We start from the raw sequence: 23464 nt of genomic DNA, 5'->3' as shown, positions 1-23464 counted from the left end.
AGCTACTCACGTTTAGCAAAAATATATATATAATTAATATGCATAACTGCTTTTTTTAAAATGATATTTATTTTTTAAAGCAAAACATACCCAACATCAACATGGATTCCTTAACATAGTTTACATGTCTGCAACAATGCCTTCCCTCCACTTTTCGAGCCTATCAATTATACTAAACATTTGTTTCTAACCATCTATAAAGTTTTAACCGCGTATTATCAAAGACATCATCGTCCTTCCCTTGGAGCTTCATTTATTAAGTAATACATTAATATGCATAACTGCTGTAAAGCTTGCGGGAGAGCTGAGCAAGGGAGGGGCCATGGCTCAGTGGTAGAGCGTCTGCTTCGTATGCAGAAGGTCCCAGGTTCAATCCCCGGCATTTCCAGTAAAATGGACCAGGCCGTAGGTGATGTGAAAGACCTCTGCCTGAGACCCTGGAGAGCTGCTTCCTGTCTGAGTAGACAGTATTGACCTTGATGGAGCCAGCGGTCTGATTCAGTAAGGCAGATTCATGTGTGTTCATGCATGTGTTTCTTTTGATTGGGAGCTAGAAACTTAGCTTGGGTAGTTTGACTTAATGATGAACGAAAGTGCCATCAGGTTGCAGCCAACTTTGAGCTACCCCATAGAGTTTTCAGGGCAACAGACGAAGAGAGGTGGTTTGCCATTGCCTGCCACAGCGTACCAACCCTAGACTTCCTTGGTGGTCTCTCATCCGAGTACTAACCAGGGCCGACCGTGCTTAGCTTCTGAAATCCGACAACATCTGTTTACAGTGAAAGTGCTTGGGAGACTGAGTCAAAAAAGGGGTGTACTGTGCGTGATGAAGAAGGGGAAGATCTCTCTTAATCTTGCAGGGGTTTTTTTTGGTGGTAGTTTACAATGCCTTAATAAAACAAGTATCGGCTAGAAGGATCTAGAGTGTTTAGCTAACTTGCCCCAACTTCCTTCCCTAGGCCTTTGTGGAAGTCCTAGAAACTCTTGACGTTCATCCTCCCATTGTGAGCTCCCGTATTTCTCTTCTGTGTCAGGCGATGGAGAAAGCCTGGCAGGCGGGGAGGGGGGATGGTAAATTACTTGCTGCTCAGATGCCCATTGCTATTTCATGCCCTCTTTTTGCTTTAACTGTGTGTGTGTGTGTGTGTGTGTGTATGTATGTATGTATGTGTATGTGAGAGGGAGAGAGTGTTGGATGAAAGCTACGAGCCAATTTCCTTGCAGCAGATCCCAGCTAACAATTTTTGATTCTCAGGGGGCTGCAAAAAAGGAGCATTTGATGTGCAAGAAGACCTTCAACTGACCTATTAAATGCTGTGCCTATTGACCTTTATCTGCAGCTTGAGAGTGTGGATAGATAGTCTCTGGTTGGAGTTGTGCATTCAGTGGAAAATGTGGGATTTCTCGCCTTTGATGTTGCACAGAGTGGTCTGTCTGGTATGGGAGGGGGCAGCAGTTGCAGGAGAGAAGCGGTAGGCGTGCACCCGCGGCAGTTTCCTCTGCAAACGCTCCTCTTTGCCGCAACCCCCCTCCTCGATTCTGTTTGCCCATCCGGTGGGGCAAAGCGGCTGGGACAGGAGCCGTTGTGGCAGAAAGCCAGCAGGTTGATCAAGTTGAAACGCCCTGCCTTCTTGCATGCAAGTGCCACTCTCTGTCGCTGCTGTTCCCGTGGATTCCGCGGTGCCCTTGTTTTTAGTTTATCCCCCAAAGTCACGTCCCAGATTCTATTAAAATTCAAGTCTTGGGCATACAGTCAATTAAATGAGAGGAGGAAAGACTTCAGCACAAGTTTTGAGGTGAAAAGGGTCCTCAAGACCCACTTATTCATGAAGTGGTGCTATATTTAGGGAAGATCGGATCTATGTTTTTTAGAAAAAGTTCTTGTGGAGGGTAAGGATCTGGGGATGTTGTGGTGCTAGATCTGTGTTGGGAAGGGAATAAAAGCTTCTGAGAAGGATCCCGTAGGATTGTTTGCTGAAAATATGATGTACTTTCATTTTCTTGTCAGAAGCTTGAACTGAGTTCCATGATCAGCAGACTTGGCGCAATTAACCTGTTTCTGTATTGTACCTCTGAATACTTGAGTGGTCCTTTGTGTAGGAAATGTTGCACCAGACCCGTAGCCAGGATTTTGTGGCTTTGGGGCAAATTTTTTTCTGGTGGGGCTGAAGTTCTCAGTGCAGAAAGAAAAGCCATTTAGCTAATAGAAGGGTGTTATCAGGATAGATCTCTAAATTGCAAGCTGTTGACCACTTTAGATGACAATTCTCAGCCGCTGCAAGTTAATCCCTTCTGCCAGCCTAAGAAACAATTCTGATAACAAACCGGCAGGTGGGAGTGATGACTTCTGTAGTAATGAAAGCTAACACTTAGGCAGAAAAACTCTCTTAAAAGCGACCCGTTTCTTGACACAGAGTTAGAAGGGATCCTAGAGGCCACCTACTCCACCCCCCTTGCTTAGTGCAGGAATTAGTCAGCTACAGCACCCCACTCTGCTTAAAAGAGTGTATGCCTTTTTTAAAAGTTTAAAAAATGACTGAAAAACACATTTACAGGATAAATTCTTGTGGGGCTGTGCCTTTAACAAAGGGGGCAGAGCCCCCCAAACCCCATCGTGGCTATGGGCCTGTGTTGCATGTATGTTCATTTCATAGATCAAGAGTAATGTTCTATCCCACCCCTTCCTCTGTGATAGTTCGGTCTCAATATGAAAAGAATTTTATATACTTATGTGGATAAACCGCTTAAAAATGATTTAACGTGAGTTCTGATGTGGCACAGCCCAGGGACAGATAGGCCATTTGATGCCACTGAACATGTTGATTGCTAATGAGACTTTCTAAATAGAGGGGAGCAGAACAACCAAGCTGAGCTTTCTCTACCATTCACAACTGGGCATGGATACCGTTGCAGTATATGGGGTTGGATCCTGTGAATCCATTGGAGGGAATGCTCTTCCAGTGGAACACACCTTTTCTGCTAGAAAACAGCTCCTGCCGGAGAACCAGTTTGGTGTAGTGGTTAAGAGCGGCAGACCCTCATCTGGAGAACTGGGTTTGATTCCCCACTCTTCCGCATTGCAGCTGATTGGTGACCTTGGGTCAGTTACAGTTCTCTTGAAAGAGGAAGGGAAGAGGATTGTAAGCTGCTTTGAGACTCCCGAGTGAAGGGCAGGGTATAACTCCAGTCTCCTCGTCTTCCTCCTCCACCACCATATGGAGATAGATGAAGATGGGCTGCTATGTTAGTCTGTCTGTAGAAGTAGAAAAGAGCAAGAGTCCAGCAGCACCTTAAAGGTAAAGGTAAAGGTTCCCTTGCTTGAAAGCCAGTCGAGTCCGACTCTAGGGTTGCAGTGCTCATCTCCGTTTCAAAGCCGAAGAGCCAGCGCTGTCTGAAGACGTTTCCGTGGTCATGTGGCCGGCATGACTAAACACCAAGGCGCACGGAACGCTGTTACCTTCCCACCGAAGTGGTACCTATTTATCTACTTGCAATTTCTTGCTTTCGAACTGCTAGGTTGGCAGGAGCTGGAACTAGAGATGGGAGCTCACTCCGTCATGCGGCAACTCGGGTCTTGAATTGCTCTACTGACCTTCCACAGCCTACAGTTCAGCGTCCTAACCACTTGAGCCACCGCAGCTTAAAGACTAGCAAAATCTGTGGCAGGGTACTAGTGGGCAGTGACTCACGAAAGCTCACACCCTGCCACAAATGTTGTTAGTCCTCAAGGTGCTACTTGGGCGCTTGCTTGTTTCGACTGCTACAGACAGTCTTAACGCAGTTAACCTTCTTAAATAAATAAATCTAAATTTTTTTGGTAAAGGATAGTCTCTTTTTAAAAGACTTCCCCCTTTTCTGTGGTCCAGATAGGTTGGCTGTCTCTAACATTATGTTATCCTCTCTGTATTCCAGGACGACCGTAGTAGCAGCTGCTGCCTTCTTGGATGCATTCCAGAAAGTGGCTGACATGGCGACCAACACCCGTGGTAAGTAGATCTGTCAGTTTTTAGTTCGGCAGAACGCAGCGCTTGCTGTGGAAGCCGTTTGTGGTAGCTCTCTCTTCCTCATCTTTCAAAAAAAATAAAATAAAATTAAGCTTACTACTACCAGCACTTGGATCTGCAAGACATCTGTGAAATAGAACCCTCCGTGCCCCAACTGTGAATTTATGCTATGAACAAAAAAACTAGATGGCTTGGGAGAATTGAAAAAAGCCAGAAACCTGTCATTGGGAGCTTGAACAACTTCCATGAGGCTTCATCTGCCATCTGAACCCTGTCTCTTTACTGAAATGTTTTCGATACGAGAGCAGAGCTTAAACAGGTGTTTGCCGAGCTGCAAGTTCACAGAAGTTACTAGTCCATATTTTTACATTTAATTTAATTCTGCTACCCTGCACTCATCATTTTGTAGTGCATCAGCAGTCTGAAAGGGAGGTGGAGGAGGAAATGCTGATTTTAAGTTTATGAATGTTTCCTTCTGGGGTGGGGGTTGGGGGGTCGGGTCTAAGTATCCAGACAGCATGGGCGAATGGCTCTTTGTTAAGCCTGTTTTGGCTTAGGAAGACCCTGAAGAAAATTCTCCTGATCTTTGAGGGTGTGACGGAAGGCACATCGTTTTAGGTCTCTGTCCAGTCTGTAGCTGCCGCTGCTGCCGCCTGGCTTTAAATCAGTCCCTCTTGTGCGTGTCGCCATGTGAATAGTTGTTTCTGTTATTGGATGTAGTTCCTATAACTGTTTATTGCATGGCAAAGCCTTTGAGGATGCTGTGTCATTAGCAAACCTGCCAAAGCACATGGCATTCATTGTGTGTCCGTTGCTTACTGTTTTGCCCCCCCTTTTGTTAGGATCCTGTTCCTACCAAAGGCTCTCGTTGGTTCTGGTCGGTAGAGGTTTTGCAACAGAACATGCTGACTTATAGTAGCAGTCGTGTCACTAGAGTTCAGCCCAGGCTAGCTGGATCTTGTCAGATCTTGGAAGCTAAGCAGGGTTGGCCCTGCTTAGTACTTGGGTTGGAGACCACCAAGGAAGTCCAGGATTGAGAGACAGAGGCGGGCAATGGGAAACCACCTCTGAACGTCTCTTGATTTGAAAACTCTATGGGGTTGCCATGAGTTGCCTGTGACTTGGCAGCGCTTTACACATGCGCTTGCAGGAGTAGCTCTGCTTCACTGATGAGGACGGTGTGGGGCTTCTTTAGGGCCAGGGCTGTTTTTGGGCAGGAACGCACAGGAACGGAGTTCCGGCTGGCTTCCGAGTTGGCCACGCCCAGCAGGAACTCATTAGCATAATAGGCCACACCCAACACTAGAAACTCATTAGGATTGGCTACATTAGGGGTGTGTGGCCTAACATGCAAAGGAGTTCCTGCTACAAGAAAAGCCCTGGGTTGTGGCAACAAACAAGGTAAACAGAATAACAAGCAAAAGGTGGGTGTGGCTGGATGACCACACTTCTGGTAACATGGGGGTGTGGCCTAATATGCTTATGGGTTTCTGCTGTTGGGGGTGGTGCATTATGCTAATGAGTTCCTGCTGGACTTTTTCTACAAAAAGAGCCCTGTTTAGGGCTAAAGTGCTACATAGGAAAAAAGACATGGGGGGGGGGGGGCTTTTCCATCCTCTCTCTGCATGTTCATTTTAAGGACAGGGCTGGCCTCTTTTCAGTTCTGTGTTTGGCTGAGAGGGACCACTTGCAACTGGGGTAAATTGACTGTCATTAGCAGATGTGCATACGAAAGCGTGTGCGTGTGCTGTCCGATAGGGTTCCTCGGCAGTTCGTAGAATCATCAAGTAGAATTACTTGATAGCACTTAAAATAGGTTGCTTCTAAGAATATACCGCTCAGGATCCGTATTGGAACAGTCAACGCTGATGGTGGGAAAGCTGTGAATTCACAGCCGACGTAGCAACCCCATAGGTTTATCAAGGCAAGAGACACTCACAGGCAACGTTCTCTCTAAGCTGTGGAATCTTCTGAGCAAAAATTCTACTCCGTGAGCTACTGGCATGAAATTTGTGAGCGAGCGATTTGGCTACTGCATAAATTAGTTGGCTCTAGAGTCATCCTTCCTGAGCAAAGACAAAAATCTGTGAGCTGGAGGCTGAAAAACTGTGAGCTAGCTCACACTAACTCAGCTTAGAGGGAACACTGCTCACAGGTGGTTTGCCATTGCCTGCCCCTGTGTAGCGGCCACAGGGTGTCTCTTGTGGGGAGAGGAAGGGAAGGAGATTTTAAGTCACTCTGAGACTCTGAGTGAAGGGTGGGGTATCCATCCAATCTCCTCTTCTTCTTCATGGTGGTCTCCCATCCAAATATCAACCAGGGCCAACCCTGCTTAGCTTCCAAAATCTGATGAGTTCAGGCTAGCCTGGGCCGTCCAGATGAGGGTATACCTGAGGTCGCCATATTAAATCTGTTCAACATGGGAGTGGTGGCCCTTGACATCCATGCTGTTTGGAGCTGATGTAGTGTAGTGGTTGATCCAACAAGTGGTGATTAAGGAGGCCTTTGGTTCACGCTTCACCTCTTACGTGAGCTCACTAGAAGGCCTCAGGCAATCCACTCTGTGCCATCTTCGGTCTCCGTTTTGCAAGACAGGAATAATAAATATTGGACTACCTTATGCGGGGGGTTTATATAGAGTGCAAAAAGGTAAGGCCTTGGATCCAACAGACATGTTTCCACAGACCAAAGGATTTCTGCCTGTGGGGCAGCTGGATTAAAGTACAGCAGCACCTTAGAGGCCAACAAGCATTTCAGAGTATAAGCTTTCAAGAGTTAAAACTCACTCTGAAACGATCTGCCTGTGGAATGTGACTTTCTCCTTTCCCGCTGCAGTTCAGAATTCCCCTCCCCCCAGTATTGTTCCAGACACTGATCAAGCTCTTTGGATGTGGATACATTTGGAACATCTTTATATATATCTGGTAAATCTTTTGATGATCTTCCATTCTGCGCACACGTGGCTGGACCTTCCGGACTAGGAAGCCAACGTTCTTCGGTTAACCCTAGTTACGTCCAATGTTCCCTCTAAGCTGTGGAGTCCTGTGAGCAAAAATTCTACTTTGTGAGCTACTGGCATTAAAGTTGTGAGCGAGCGATTTGGCTGCCACATAAATCAGTTTGCTCTGGAGCCCTCCTTCCTGAGCAAAGACAAAAATGTGTGAGCCGGAGGCTAAAAAACTGTGAGCTAGCTCACACTAGCTCAGCTTAGAGGGAACACTGGTTACGTCGCTGTTTTAGTGGTGTCTCGATGTGTACCTTTTGGTTATCAGTCTGTTTGTTCCATAGGTGTTTAGTGTGGCAGAATTTTGGCTTAGAGGGAGATATGAGATTTTCTGTTCTTAATATACTCTCTAAGGGTGCTAAGGCCTATGTTTTCGTAAGAATGGACTCTGGTTCAGTCCCAGAAAGCATTGCTGTTCAGCTCTGCCTGCTTCTCAGGAACACCCTGTACCTGGCTGAACTGTGCTCTCCACAATGTTTGCATTATCCAAGACAGAGTGTACCATCTCCGAGTATAAACCTCTGTGGATTGAGGTCAGGCCTCCGGTACTATCTGAATGACGCTCGATCTTTCCCGATAACCCATGGTTGGCTATAGGTCCACCTATTGTTACTTCTTTGTGACACCCACATTGGAAACGCTTAGCAATGAAACGGGTATAGAAGGTGTTAATTTTACAGGCTGGGTGTTGCCTTTTCCGACGGTTGTTTTGGCCTTCAGGCTGGCATCCCAGAGATCTCTTTATTGATCAGTACACGTACACTGTTTTGACATATGCTCTGAGCAATTTGGTCATCTTGGTCTTTGGCTGCTTATTTGTAAGATAATAAGAACAGTTCAGTAGAAGAACTGTCAGTATTGGATACCGTCTCTGTCCTCCACCGCTGGGATCTGGGCGTAGGGCAGCCATCTCCTACCAAAACTTAAACTTGAAGAAGGGGTCTGGGGGTTCCGTTGCCCCTTAGGACCCCAGGGGTATTTATTATCCCACAACATTTTAAGCACCGGTAACTTGCTGGAACTGCAGAATGGGTTACTAGTTCCCCCAATTTTAGTGTCAGCAGTTGATGTGGAATTGATGGTTTGATGCCAAACTCAGATGAAACGGGTAGTTATCTTTTTGCAGAGAGCAACTATGGGTATACCTTCCCAGGCCAACTGTCAGGTGAGGAACTTGACTTTCCGACCGGTGGGCACTTCCTGACAGTGCATTTCAAGTGTGCTTTGAGTCTCCTTTTCTGTAAAAGGCTTCAGTCTGGATCCTCTAGGGGTTGAGGGCTGAGCAAATCTCAACTTGCAGTCATGCATATATGACAGTGAAGAACTGGTAGAGCTAGTCCCGTAGGGAAGTATTCCCCCACCCGCTTTACCAGCCTGCAATCCCTCCCTCTCAAAAAAACCCCTCCCTCTGCTTGCCCATGCATGCTTCTGTCTCACGGGTGGCTCGTGCAAGGGCTTTATCAGGCTTCTTACCCCGAAGGAATTCTTGTTCACCCTGAACAACTGGCTGATTGCAGAGCAGCTGGAAACTCTGGATTGACAAATCATGTGTTGTGTCTTTTGGGAGGGTAGCCATGTTGTTCTGCACTAGAAGAGTTAGGTTTCGAATCCAGTAGTACCTCAGAGACCAACACAGTTTTCCAGATAAATGTTAAATCGTTATCAGATACTTGAGAACATTTTGGCTTGTTTGTAATACTGGACAGTCATTGTCTTAGTATCTTCTCCAGAGTAATCCCACTGAATTTAGTGTGTATGTTCCAGAGGTGGGAGGATTTGGGGCTGCCCCCTCACAAAAAGAAGAGGAGAGTGGACTTATACCCTGCCCGTCACTACCCAAAGGAGTCTCAGAGTGGCTTACAAACTCCTTTCCCTTTCCCTTCCCCTCCCCACAACAGACACCCTGTGAGGTAGGTGGGGCTGAGAGAGCTCTGACAGAAACTGCTCTTTTTCAAGGAGAGCTCTTGTCAGAACTGTGGCTTGCCCAAGGTCATCCAGCAGGTGCAAGTGGAGGAGTGGGGAATCAAACCCGGTTCTCCCAGATTAGAGTCCACGCACTTAAACGCTACACCAAACTGGCCTTTAAAAGAAGCCTTTAAAACACTGGTCGATAGCTTTGATGTCTCTTCCGAAGTTAGAGTGGTTCCTCAGTGGAACAGGCTTTCTTAGGAGGTGGTGGGCTCTCTGTCCTTGGAGGTTTTCAAACAGAGGCTAGGTGTCCATCTGACAGCGATGCTGATTCTGTGAACTTAGGCAGATTATGAGAGGGAGGGCAGGAAGGGTTGCCTCAGTGCTTAGTTCTCGTGGCCCTTTTTTACGCTCCCAGGGAAATGCTGATCGCCACTTTGGGGTCAGGAAGCAATTTTTCTCCAGGCCAGTTTGGCCGGAGATCCTGGATGGTTTTTTGTCATCTTCTGGGTGTAGAACAGTGGTCATTGCAGATGTGGAAAGGGAGGTATTTGTGTATTTCCTGCATTGTGCAGGGGGTTGGACTAGATGACCTTGGAGGTCCCTTTCAACTCTTGATTCTATCATTCCCCCAACAAGATGGGAATCCGGGCACACTCTTAGAATAGAGATCCCCATCGTCGTGCCCATGGGCACCCTGGCCCATTTCCTGGCACCTGCCGAGTTTGTTTAGAAAGTGGGCAGGGCCAGGTGGGGTTTTTGGCCAGTGAGACCTCTGACGGGCCCTTGGGATTTGACTGGCTGTGGAGATTTTTAAAAAATATTGTTTTGGCAACAGCTGCCACTACAGTACAAGTCACTTTGTGACTGAGGATAAGTCATTTTATGTCTGGCTGGGCCTCCTGAAGTGGCCATTTTGTAGCAGCCATTTTGTGGGTGCATCACCATGCTGTGTCGGAATAACAATGGTGCTCGCAGGCTGGAAAAGATTCGGGATCCCTGTCGTAGAAACTAACGTTTTGGGCTAGAATTTTTTCGCTGCTTTTCTTCTAAAAGAAGTATGGGCTTAAGGAGAAGCATTTTGTGCCGTGTTATAGTGAAGACTGAGGCACCTAGACTGTGACCATTCTTTGGGATGGGGGGTGGGAATTCATGAAATTATTATTTTGAAGTTTTACACAAGACCAGCATAAGATCTGTGAAACGTGTATTTTTATGGTCCTGGAAAAAGGCCTGTTTGGCTCAGCGACTTGCTTTTTTAGATTCTAGTGAACACCGAGTCAAAAATAGAGCAATTAATTAGAGTTGAGTTAATGCGATAATGGTTGAGCCAGCTGTTCCATTGTAGTGTCGCTGAGGAAGATATACCTCCCTTTCAAAAGGCTTGTTAGTATAAGGTTGGGCGTTGAACCAGTTGGGGGGAAAAAAGGTCAAGTCCTAGTGAAACACTTTTAAAAGCATTGGCTTTGTTTGGAGCAACCAAAAAGACTTTAATTCATCAGCATGTTTTGATAATCATGCGAATTACGAAAAAAACCCACAAATTAATTTACTGTTCCTGTGAAATTTCTGTTGCATCCTAATGGCAGCAGAAGGGGATGATGGCCGTACTTGCGTCGCGAATTCCAAACTGTGTTCCGAGCAGAAAGGCTCATGTGATCTTTACACCACTAGGGATGGTCCTATCACACAATGCAGTTGTGTATGTGTTGTTTTATGGAAACATCTTGTTTCTTGGGGAGCTGACTCTTACGCCCGATGCAGAGAAAAGGAAGAGCCTGTTTCAAACACACACACACACAAAAAAAAACCCCAACTAAATGGAAAACAACGTGATTGAAGTGTTTAAAAGAAGAATGCTTTGTCCTGCAGCGGGTTTTATTGTTTTTACTGGAAGTTGCGTTCTATTTTAGGGCTCAGGCGTTCTAGCTGAGGGAAGCGTTTTTATCTCTGTCAGTCAGCAAGTAGCCCTTGTGAGCTCGTCAACCTGCTTTTATCAGCACTCGTTTTGGGGAAAGAAAATTGCTTCGTTTATAATATTTCTGTGTACACATGCGGTATTATTAAAAAGGGATCGTGTCTAAATGGAAGCCGGGAGTTACCTTCGTCGTCCTATGGTGCCCTCTCCTTCCTACCCATCCCCCTTCTAACACACCGTGCCGGCAACATATTTGTATATACAACAGAAATGTCAGAGGGGTAGCCATATTAGTCTGTCGCTGTAGAATGAAACAGGAGTCCGGTGGCACCATAAAGGGTACAGATTTTTTCGTTTCCATGTGGGCGGCCATGAAGGAGCTGGACAAGATCCTTAAGTGTAAGGATGTGTTGCTGGTGACCCAAGGTCAAGATAATCCATGCCATAACATTCCCCATTACTATGCATGGGTATGAACCCTGGACATAAAAGAAAACTGACAGGAAGAAAGTTAATTCATTTGAAGTGTGGCGTTGGAGGAGAGTTTTATGGGTACTGTGGACAAGCAAAGAGACAGATCGGTGGGTTCTAGATCGAATCGAGCCTCAAGTCTCCCTAGAAGCTAAAATGACTAAACTGAGGGGTTTTTTTCCTTCTCATCATGTGATGAAGGTACAGAGTCATTGGAAAAGACAATAAGGCTAGGAAAAGTTGAAGGCAGCAGGAAAAGAGGAAGACCCAACATATGAGATGGTTTGACTCAGTAAAGGAAGCCATGGCCCTCAGTTTGTTAATGACCTATCGTTAACTCATAGGGTCGCCTGAAGTCCAAAGCTACCTGACCAATATTCCCTCTAAGCTGTGGAGTCTTGTGAGCAAAAATTCTACTTTGTGAGCCACTGGCATTAAAGTTGTGAGCAAGCAATTTGGCTGCTGCATAAATTAGTTTGTTCTGGAGCCATCCTTCCTGAGCTAAGACAAAAATGTGTGAGCCGGAGACTAAAGAACTGTGAGCTAGCTCACACTAACTCAGCTTAGAGGGAACAGTGTACCTGACAGAATTTAACATGTACAAGCTGTCATGAATCCGCTCCGGCTCATAGAAGCTTACATTGGGATAAATTTTGTTTGAAACGTCTCTGTATTTCTGTTGAAGTTAGTGGAAAATGCCAGTTTCAGGCGCTGGAGATCGGTACTCTACTTGACAGATAGACTTCATTGTGTTGTCTCCATTGGCGTTTCAGTGACGCTTATCTAATGCAGACAGCACCTTTTTATTTATCCAAGCTGTTTGTTTCCCAGGCTGTCTGCGTACGAGGAGGTTTTATTGTGTGAAGAAATGCCAGGGCTTTTGTTTGAAACTGTTTGTGCGTTCCTGCTATGGTTTTTCCAAGCTTAACCATGGTGTGACCCTGCTAAAATGTAGTTGCTGCTGGGTTTGGGCAGGTTTAGCCCTATGTGTAATTGGTTATCACTGCTTTACACGCAAGTGTGTAGCTAAAGAAAGGGTGGCACTGCGGCTGGGTTTGTCCCCATCTTAAAGCAGGAGTCAGCAGCAAGTTACGTAAGAGAAGCCATGCTGGATCAGGCCAGTGGCCCATCCAGTCCAGCACTCTGTCTCACACAGTGGCCAAAACCCAGGTGCCCTCAGCAGGTCCACCAGACAGGCCAGAACTCCAGAAGCCCTCCCACTGTAGCCTCCCAAGCACCAAGAATACAGAGCATCACTGCTCCAGACATAGTATACCAGGTTGACGGTGGGCCAAATCTAGATGCCTGAGAGAAATCCTCTGCCCATGTTGTTGCGCAGTCTGGTGTGGTGGCTAGGAGCACGGACTCTAATCTGGGAGAACTGGGTTTGATTCCCCACTCCTCCACATGCAGCTGCTGGGTGACCTTGGGGAAACCACAGTTCTGTCAGAGCTGTTGTCTCAAGAGCAGTTCTCTCAGAGCTCTCTCAGCCCCGCCTACCTCACAGGGGGTGTCCGTTGTGGGGAGAGGAAGGGAAGGAGATTGTAAACTGCTCTGAGACTCCGAGTGAAGAGTGGGGTATAAATCCAACTCTTCTTCTTGATGATTGATAGTAAGCAGGGCCGACCCCTCTCACCCTGCCCAGCATCCCAAAAGTCATATTCCACTTAAGCGATTTATTTTCTTAAGGTTTTATTTTATACATTGTATACTCTGCTTTTTTGCCCTTATCTGGGCCACCCAGGCAGCAGACTAATTAAAACCTACCTAATAAAATTGCGTTTTAAAAACCATTAATACCAGTAACGAACAGTTCCTTAAAACAATGAAGACCAACAACAAACACATCATTAAAGCAATTAAAACCAGAGTTAACACTCACACAAGAACATAAATATAGCAATTAAAACATTGGGCAGGAAGGGATGGATCACTGAAGGAATGACGAGCAAAACAAGGAGTCCTCAGCAGCTGGCGGAAGATGGCAGACAGACAGGTGTCCCTGGGAAGGGAGTTTCAGAGGTTTGGTGCCACTACTGAGAGGGCCCTCTACTGGGTTGCCTAATCTCAGAAGGTGGGGGCACCCAAAGCAAGGCCTTAGAAAGATGGCCATAGTGGTCAGATAATGAAACTGAAGCTCAAATACTTTGGCCACCCAATGAGAAGGGAGCACTCACTGGAGAAGACCCTGATGCTGGGAAAGATTGAAGGTCAAAGAAGACGGGGACGGCAAAGGATGAGATGGTTAGACAGTGTCATTGATGCAACGAACATGAAATTGAGCCAACTTCGGAGGACGGCGGAAGACAGGAGGGCCTGACGGGAGCTGGTCCACGGGGTCGCGAAGAGTCGGACTCGACTGTGCGACTGAACAACAACAACAAGTTCATCAGGGAGTAGGTGATCCTTCAGGTAGAGAGGATCTAATCGACATGGCTGAGAGAACCAGGTTTCCTAACAGGGTAAAAGTGTGTGTAGGGGGGGGACACAGGACCCAAAACAAGTGATTGCATTAGACGAGGCCGTAAAAATAAATCAGATAAGGGAACAAAAGGTCTGAGCTGGGGAGATGGGAAGGGGAAGGTCAGTGGGCAGACGGGAATAGAGACACTCAGCCCTGCATGGCAGGCAGGATGGATCACTCGGGGCTGTAGGATTTAGTGCTCAGAATTCCTGCAGCGGGAAAAGAGAAGCAGGGGTCGATCATGGCAGTGCAGATGAGCAAAAAGCAGTGGTATTTAGAAGCAGTAGTGTGTCACAAGTTTTGAGGGAGGTGGGAATGGGTCAGGGGAAGGCTTCGAGTTCTCAATCCCATTCACCTGAGCGTCATGGCTTCAGTTTATATGGATTGTGCAGTGTTGGTGTGTCCAGCATGCAGGATTTGTGCTTCGTTTTTTGCACCTACTCTGCAGCCATGTGCTCTGGTAGTTTAAGGCTGCTCAGAGGTACGGAAACAGCTGGGAGCAGTGTTTTGTCTGGTGCTGTGCTGGCAGAATGTGAGGAAGAAGAGATTGGATTTATAGCCTGCCTTTCACTCGGAGTCTCAGAGTGGCTTACAATCACCTTTCCCTTCCCCTCCACACAACAGACATCCTGTGAGGTAGGCGGGGCTGAGGGAGCTCTGAGAGAAGAGCTCTCTGACAGAGCTATGGCTTGCCCAAGGTCATCCAGCAGCTGCAAGTGGAGGATTGGGGAATCAAACCCGGTTCTCCCAGATTAGAGTCCACACACTTAACCACTACATGAATGTCAAATTCTGTTCTGTTGCTATCCCTCTACAAGGGGAAACTGGGACAGCCTTAGAAAAAAGGAAGCATTTTAAATTCTCGGATCCAGCTAGACTGTTAAGTGGCTCCCCTGCAGGCCACTGAAGCGACTCGATGGGTTTGAGTTTTGACTGATGCTTCAGGTGTGTTCTTATCTCCACCTTCTTTATATTCTTATCTCTTAGTTCTTTACACTCTCCCTGGGTTGTAGAAACTTTTTAACCTAGCTGATCCAGCTAACTTTTTGTTCTACAAAGGAGAGACCTGTAAATATTTGAAATGTCATTTGCTTAACACTTGTAAAGGTAAAGGTTCCCTTGCTCGAAAGCCAGTCGAATCCGACTCTAGGGTTGCGGTGCTCATCTCTGTTTCCAAGCCGAAGAGCCAGCGCTGTCCGAAGACGTTTCCGTGGTCATGTGGCAGGCATGACTAAACACCAAGGCGCACGGAACGCTGTTACCTTCCCACTGAAGTGGTACTTATTTATCTCCTTGCAATTTCTTGCTTTCGAACTGCTAGGTTGGCAGGAGCTGGAACTAGAGACGGGAGCTCACTCCGTCATGCGGGTCTTGAACTGCTGAACTACCGACCTTCCACAGCCTGCAGTTCAGCGTCTTAACCCCTTGAGTCACCGCAGCTCCTTTAACGCTTGTAGTTGGTACCATACTGGAGATCTTGGGAACTGTGCAGGCTGGCAACCCCATTGTCTTCCTTCAGTGTTACCGGGACCCAAAGGCTGAGTTCCAGCTGAGCAGGTTAGATCAGCAAATAGATTTTTTTGAGAGACGCAAAGCCCTATAATGCTTGGGACCAGCATACTTTTTGGAGCACCTTGTCCCATATGAATCTACCCAACCATCTCGGTCATCTTCGGAGGCCTTGCTTCAGGTGCCTCTGCTATCTGAGGCTAGATGGTGGCACCCCAAGGAATGGCCTTCATCTGTTCTCTGTCATTGCCTTCTGGGTGATGTCTTTTTTTGTTTCATTTAAGGTGGTAGTGGAAAGTGCCATCAAGTCGCAGCAGACTTATGGTGTCCCCGTAGGTTCTTCAAGGCAAGTAATGAACAGAGGTGGTTTGCCTCTGCGTGGTGACCCTGGACTTCCTCGGTGCTCTCCCATCTAAGTACTAACCAGAATCAGCCATGCTTGGCTTTTGAGATCTGGTCAGAGCTTGTTTGGTGTACCCACTGTAAACTCTTATTAGCCATTCTCTCTGGTTGTTTTTGTGTGTGTCTGTATGTTGTGCGTGTATGTGTCTATATGTTGTGGTGCTAAATACCACAAAATACCAGTTTGGTGTAGTGTTTAAGTGTGTGAACTCTAATCTGGGAGAGACGGGTTTGATTCCCCACTCCTCCACTTGCACCTGCTGGATGATCTTGGGCAAGCCGTAGTTCTTTTTTTTTTTTTGGTAAACAAATTTTATTTTCTCAGGAATACAACATATAAAACATTTCATTCTATCAATTGTCTACCCCATTCCCAGTTCCTCCCCTCCCTCCAATGGCTTCCCACAATGCTTCCACCCCTGCTCCAAATTACTTCATATCATCAACAATATCAGTTTTTCATCATTACAATCTAAAGATAACATCGTTTGACTTAATATTGATCTAAACATATTAAGTTTTGTTTCACATCCCAGTTCTTTTCCAGATAAATTTTAAAATCATTCCATTCTCCAAAAAACTCATCGTCTTCTTTGTTATTCAGTTTTTTTGTAATCTTATCCATTTGTGCCATGAACAGAACTTTTTGTATCCATTCTTCAACCTCTGGTACCTTTTCTGTCTTCCAAAACTGAGCATAAATCATTCTCGCTGTCACTATCAGGTACCAGAGTAAAGTTTTTTTAGTCGTATTGACTTCTTCCATTTTGAGTCCCAAAAGCAGAATTTCCGGTGCTTTTTTAAAAGAACATTTCAGTATTTTTTGCATTTCATTGTGGACTTTTGTCCAAAAGTCTACAGCTTTCTCACAAGTCCACCACATATGATAAAATGAGCCCTCATGCCTCTTACATTTCCAACATTTGTTTGACATATTTTGATTCATATTTGCAATCTTCTTAGGTGTCATGTACCACCTATACATCATCTTATAACAGTTTTCTTTAACATTAGTACATGTCGAGATCTTAATAGAATTTTTCCACAAATATTCCCAGGTTTCCATAGCCACTTCCTTATTCATATTAATAGCCCATTTTAACATTTGTTCTTTAACAGTTTCATCTTCAGTATACCATTTTAACAACACCTTATACATTTTAGAAATATTTTTTCCTCCTCCACTCTCCCATACCTTTTCAATTTCATTTTTTTCCTCTCTAAAACCATAGTTTTTTTTGTCAGATCTAAAAAGATCATAAATCTGCATATATTTCAACCACTCATATTCATATTCAATTTCATTCTGCTTTTTCATTACCCACTCTGTTCCCTCTTTTTTAATTAAATCTCTATATGGCAACCAGTCTCTACCTCGCTGTCTTGAGTAAGATATCAACACTTCTACTGGTACAATCCACAATGGTCTTAAGTCACTCTGGTACTTCTTATATCTTGTCCATACCATATACAAAGCTTTTCTCACCAAGTGAAGTTTAAAAAAACTGTCCATTTTTATCTTGTCATACCATAAATATGCATGCCAGCCAAATCTACAATCATGCCCTTCCAACCCCAACAATCTGTCATTTTCAAGCTTCACCCATTGATCCATCCATGTTAGACAAACCGCTTCATAATATAGTCTAAGATTTGGCATTTGTAGACCTCCTCTTTCTTTGGCATCACAAAGTATTTTCATTTTGATCCTTGGTTTCTTGCCTGCCCAAACAAATTTTGACAACTCTTGTTGCCACTTGGCCAACAAATCCGTTTTATGCAGAATTGGTATTGTTTGGAACAGGAACATCAAACGTGGTAGGACATTCATTTTTATAACTGATATTCTTCCCATCAGTGATAAGTTCATTTTATCCCATTTCTTAAAATCTTGAGTCAGCTTAGTCCATAATTTCTCATAATTATTCTTATATAGGTCTATATTTTTTGCCGTTAATTCAATTCCAAGGTATTTTGTTTTTTTAACTACTTCACATTGTACCAGTTCTTGTAGTTCCACTTGTTTTTGTTTGATCATGTTTTTACATATAAGTTTTGTTTTATTCTTATTTACGTAAAAGCCGGCCAATTCTCCAAACTCCTTTATTTTTTGAAAAAGCAATGTCAATTTTTCTGTTGGGTTTTCCACCATAAACATTACATCGTCTGCAAATGCTCGATATTTGTATTGGTGTCCTTTATGTGTCAAGCCCTTTATTTCTTGATCGTACTGTATTTTTTGTAAAAGTATTTCCAATACCCAGATAAATAATAACGGTGATAACGGACAACCTTGCCTTGTTCCTTTCTGTACTTTGAAGTTATCTGTCAGTTCTTTATTCACATTTATTTTAGCTCTTTGTTCAGAATAGATAGCTTCAATACAATTTCTAAAATGTTGTCCCGCTTCAATCTTTTCCATCATCTGGTGCATAAAATTCCAATTAAGATTGTCAAAAGCTTTTTCTGCATCAACAAACAGAAAAGCTACTTCTTTTTCTGGGTGCTTTTCATAATATTCAATTGCGTCCATTACTATTCTTACATTGTCTCTAATCTGCCTTTTGGGTAAAAAGCCCGCTTGATCTTCAGAAATTACCGTTTGTAAATAGTTTTTCACCCTTTCTGCAATAATTTTTGCAAAGATTTTATAATCGTTGTTCAAAAGAGATATTGGCCTGTAGTTCTTTACATTTGTTGAATCTTGTCCTTCCTTTGGAATCAAAGAAATAATTGCTTCTTTCCATGAGTCCGGCACCTTTTTGTTTTCTCTTATTTCGTTGGTTAAAGCTTCCAGGACCGGGGAAATTTCTTCTTTCATCTTTTTGTAGAATTTCGCTGTAAATCCGTCCGGCCCAGGCGCCTTCCCCAACTTTGTCTCTTCTATTGCCTTCATCACTTCTTCTTTTTGAATTGGACCATTTAATAAATCTTTGTATTCCTTACTTATTTTTGGTAGTGGAATCTCCTTTAAATATGTTTTAATCTTCTCAAGATCAACTCTAGTTGTTTGGAATAGTTTAGCATAATACTTGAAGAAACATCTCTTTATTCCATTAGGATCAACGAACTCTTTTCCATCTTCTATTATTTTGGTTATCATTCTTCTCTCTCTTCTAGCCTTAAGTTGCCAAGCTAAGTATTTTCCCGGTTTGTTCGCCCCTTCAAAAGATTTCTGTTGTAACTTCTTTAAATTCCAATACATTTCCTGATTCCAAGTCTCATTCAGTTGTTCCTTCAGCAACTTTAATTCTTTAATAATTTGCTTTTTTCCAGGCTTCTTTTTTAATTCCTTTTCTTTCTGAGCAATTTTTTCTAACACTTCTGTTTGTTTTTGAAGTTTTTCCTTTTTTTGCTTCACGTTTTGCGAGATGAGAATTCCTCTCATCACCGCTTTATAAGCATCCCATACAATCTGTATCGGTGTTTCTTTATTTAAATTTTGTTGAAAGAATTGTTTCGTTTCTTCCTTTAACATCTCAATTACCGTTTTCTTATCCAACAAGTCTTCATTAATCCTCCACAGAAAGGGTTTTTTCCTTTCTGTGGAACTCCATACCACCGGATTGTGATCTGAATTACATCTTGGCAAAATTTCAGTCTTATGTGTTTTCATTGATAATTCTTCAGACATCCAAATCATATCAATTCTGGAAAAAGAGCAATGTCTATTGGAATAAAAAGTAAAGTCTTTCTGCATCGGGTTCCATTTCCTCCAAACATCTTCTAATTTTTCTTGCTTAACTAATTCAAAAAAATTCTTTGGCAATTTTCCGCTGAATTCGTTGTCCTTTTGTGGTTTTCTGTCTAGACGATCTATTGTCCCATTAAAGTCTCCGGCCATAATAACTTGCTCATAAGTCAATTGTTGTAATTGGTCAGTTATATCCTTAAAAAATTTTTCCTTTGCTCCATTGGGTGCGTACACGTTGATCAACAATGTTTTTTTCTGCTGAATCATTAATTCCACACCCACGTATCTGCCATCTATGTCCTTAAAAATTTCTGTAGGTTGTAACTCCTTCTTCACATATGTCACAACTCCTTTTTTCTTGTTTGAGGCCGCAGAACAAAATTCAATTCCAAATAAAGCATTCTTTAAATATTTTATATCCTGTTTTCTAATATGTGTTTCTTGCAAGCATATCACGTTGCATTTCTGTTTCTGTATCCAATGATTGATTCTTTTCCTCTTGTTTGGTGAATTTAATCCATTAACATTCCATGACAACAATTTGTACTCCATTATGCGTTTTATTTTAAAGTTCTCCAAAGACGTCCGCATTGTCCGCCTTAAATTTATAAAAGTCCATCATCGATCTGATCTGAATCCTCCCACCTTGATACGTAAAGGATAAACCTTGTGGAATCTCCCATCTATATCTGATGCTCAAAGCTCTGAGTTTGTCCGCCAAGGATTTATACCTTTTCCTGTCTTGCAGTATTGTTCTTGGGAGTTCTCTCATCACCATAATTTTGTTTCCCTCTATTACAAAAGGGACGTTGAATTGCTTCTTGAATATCTCCTCTGTTATTGATCTTGTTACAAATTGTACAATTACATCCCTTGGTAAATTCTTCTTTTCTGCAATTCTGGAGTTCACTCTATAAATCAAATCAAAGTCTGAGTCCATTGACCCTTCCTCCTCGCCCAGAAAAGCCGTTATCACTTCCATCATTTTTTCTTTTAAGTTCTCATTCTCTGTTTCCTTAATGCCTCTGAATCTCAGATGAGTCTGCATCCTTCTGAACTCCATCATTGTCTCTGATCTTGTAATTTGTTGAGTCAAAGAATCTTGTTTCTCTTCTATTTTTTGTATCTTCTCCTCTGTCTCTGTAGTCTTGGTTGCATTTGCTTGAACATCCTTCTTAACTCCTTCCATTTCTTGCTTGATTGAAGTTATTTCTGTAGTAACCAATTTCTATGGTCCCTTCCCCCCCCCCCCCCCCGCCGATCTGTCCACCTTTCCAGTGCCAAAAATGTTTTGTCTTTTCCAACCTTTCCATCTGGAAGTAATGATCTCAATATTCTGGTTCTACCCCCTATAAAAGCCATGTCACAGAGAAAGTAGCAATCCCGGGAACTGGGGTATCCCCAGAAGACAAATTGGAGATTGACATCGCCTCACTAAGATCAACTCAGATTCATGTAAAAACAAATTTTCCACTGTATCCCCAGAGGACAGACGGAACTGTGAAGGAAGCCAAGAGTGATTTGACAGCCACGGAGGCCTCTATCAGTGTCTTGACTTTTTAAAGGCAGCGGGTTTAGCGGAATAATAATCGCAAAATACGACGTGCTTCTTTTGGATGCAATGCATGAAATCATTTGCTCGTATAAGACACCTCTTTTTTTCTACTTCTCCAATATAGCTGTGGGGTTCCCAGCAAAAGGGAGCACAAATGTGTATCACAAACGGTGCTTGGCATCACATCTCCTTGCCTTAACATTAATGCATGACGGAGGGATGCCTCAAACTTAGTGCACTGTGAGGAGGCTGAATGGAATGGCGTCCTCTGTAAACATGCCAGTTCATGCAGGCATCTTCATGGAGATCATTGCAGGTGGTCATTTGCATGAGTGATTGAGCCATCATAGGTCAAACACCACGGACAGAACTTTCATAATTTTATCCCCCCACATCAGTTTGGAGTTGGGATACACCAGGGACCTGCAACCTTTTTGCAATAACAGACCCAAGTGACATCAGCATTCAGAGCAACAAAGGTCCAGTATGCGAAAGCCCATCTGAATAAGCGGCACGTTTTTGTTATCTAGCACGTTCAAAACGGGTTTCGCATTGTTTCTTTTAACTCACAGTTGTTGTCCTTCTTCAAAGAGGTCGGCTGACGAAGAATTTATGCCGGTAATCCGGCTCGATCGGCCACTATAGAGTTGCTTGGCACTTGCCTTCTTCGTGGGAGGAGGTCAAAGCCCAATCCAGCTTCTTCCGAAGCTGGATTACGCCAACCTCACACTCCCTCTAGGGCGCTGCTGCCTGCTTGTCCCCCCCCCCTCGCTGGGGAGTGATGCGTTGGGCTGTGTATTGCCCAAACTGTCAAAAGTGGCCGTCGCTCGCTTCGCACGATCGCGAAACGCTTCAGTCCTCCATCTTAGCCAGACCGGAAGCCCGGCAAGCCGTAGTTCTGATAAGAGCTGTCCTTGAAAAAGAGCAGTTTCTGTCAGAGCTCTCTCAGCCTCACCTTCTCACAGGGGGTCTGTTGTGGGGAGGGGAAGGGGAAGGGGAAGGAGTTTGTAAGCTGCTCTGAGACTCCTTTGGGTAGTGAAGGGCGGGGTATAAATCCAATCTCCTCCTCCTCCTTCTTCCATGTGATGCTTGGGAGGGGTGTCAACAGTGGGAGGGCTTCTAATGTCCTGGCCACACTGGTGGACCTCCTGATGGCACCTGGTATTTTTGGCCACTGTGTGACAGAGTGTTGGACTGGATGGGGCTTTGGCCTGATCCAACGTTGGCGTCTCTTATGTTCTTATAAATGCTGTTTTAAATGTTTAATCCCTTGGTGTTGGCCACCTTGGGGGACCCTGTTTGAGTGGAAAGGTGGCATATAAAAGTTTACGCAAATAAATCCTCTTTGTTGTAAAAAAAGACAAATAAAAAATCCTGCACTCACCTTATGTAAATTGTGCCCAAAAAAGGTCTTTTTGACTTTTTAAAATGTAAATTGTGCATGTTGGATAGTCTCTTGGAGTAGATTAAAGTTTAATGCTAGTGGTAATATGGGCCGGTACAGTGAGTTGCAGCGTACCAGCGTAATGTAGTGGTTTTCAGTGTTTAATTTCCTTTTACATAAAATTTGACTCAGTGTTGTAGCAGGAGCAATGGGCAGAGCATGAGTTTCAGAAGCAAAGATTCCAGAGTATGAAGGACCTCCTAAGCTTATGTTTCCCTGGATTCTAAGGGACCCAACACCACTTGAAGGACAGGCACCTTGTTATGGGCCCAGGTATACTCGAGGAGCTGCGGTGGCTCAAGTGGTTAAGACGCTGAACTGCAGGCTGTGGAAGGTCAGTAGTTCAGCAGTTCGAGACACGGGTGCCGCATGATGGAGTGAGCTCCCATCTCTAGCAGTTCGAAAGCAAGAAATTGCAAGTAGATAAATAGGTACCACTTAGGTGGGAAGGTAACCGCGTTCCGTGCACCTTGGTGTTTAGTCATGCCGGCCACATGACCACGGAAATGTCATCGGACAGCGCTGGCTCTTCGGCTTTGAAACGGAGATGAGCACCGCAACCCTAGAGTCGGATTCGACTGGCTTTCGAGCAAGGGAACCTTTACCTTTTATACTCTGTTGAGGAATATTAATTTGCTTGTGTAACAAAGGGCCACTCATGGAAGGTGGTCACTATTAAAAGAGTTTCAAGTTTAAAAGTGAGTGGGGTTAAATGACTCACCCTGACAACATGTGAAAGATTTCCCCCTCACACACCCATGCCTTCGGTTGTCCCCTTGTGGATGCTTCATTTGCTCTGCATATTTGCAGAGTGCAGACCTACTGTTAGGATGGCAGAGAGTTTGCAAAGACGGACAAGTGTCTAAACACAGGGGGATGGAGTTCTCAGAACGGGGGTTTGTCAGTTGATGAGTCAGGGAGCTTTGTTCCTTCTTGGTAGTGTTCTCCAAAAGGAAGTTCCTTCCATACCATATGAAATCTGTATTGTTCTGTTTGGTAAATAACTGTTAACAACTAAGGACCAAGTGCTTTGAAGAAAGGTTGAAGGAGCTGGGCATGTTTAGCCTGGAGAGGAGACGATTGAGAGGTAA

At 44.3% G+C, this 23464-nt stretch overlaps 1 protein-coding gene and 1 non-coding gene across 5 annotated transcripts in view; both read left to right on the top strand.

The window, feature by feature from the left end:
* The window catches only part of MTSS1 (metastasis suppressor 1), a 201520-nt gene that overhangs the window by 29140 nt on the left and 148916 nt on the right, over positions 1-23464 (top strand). For all 4 annotated transcript variants that reach the window (XM_015421349.1, XM_015421348.1, XM_015421350.1 and 1 more), the window contains exon 3: positions 3913-3986. In XM_015421349.1, coding sequence (XP_015276835.1) covers positions 3913-3986 — 74 coding nt within the window. The remainder of the gene's footprint in view (positions 1-3912; positions 3987-23464) is intronic.
* TRNAT-CGU lies at positions 317-388 on the top strand. Its single transcript has one exon. It is a non-coding gene; the product is annotated as a tRNA-Thr (tRNA).

Source organism: Gekko japonicus, unplaced genomic scaffold (genome assembly GCF_001447785.1).
Source record: "Gekko japonicus isolate JY-2015 unplaced genomic scaffold, Gekko_japonicus_V1.1 scaffold562, whole genome shotgun sequence".
NCBI lineage: Eukaryota > Metazoa > Chordata > Lepidosauria > Squamata > Gekkonidae > Gekko > Gekko japonicus.
This window is presented reverse-complemented; position numbering and strand designations above follow the sequence as displayed.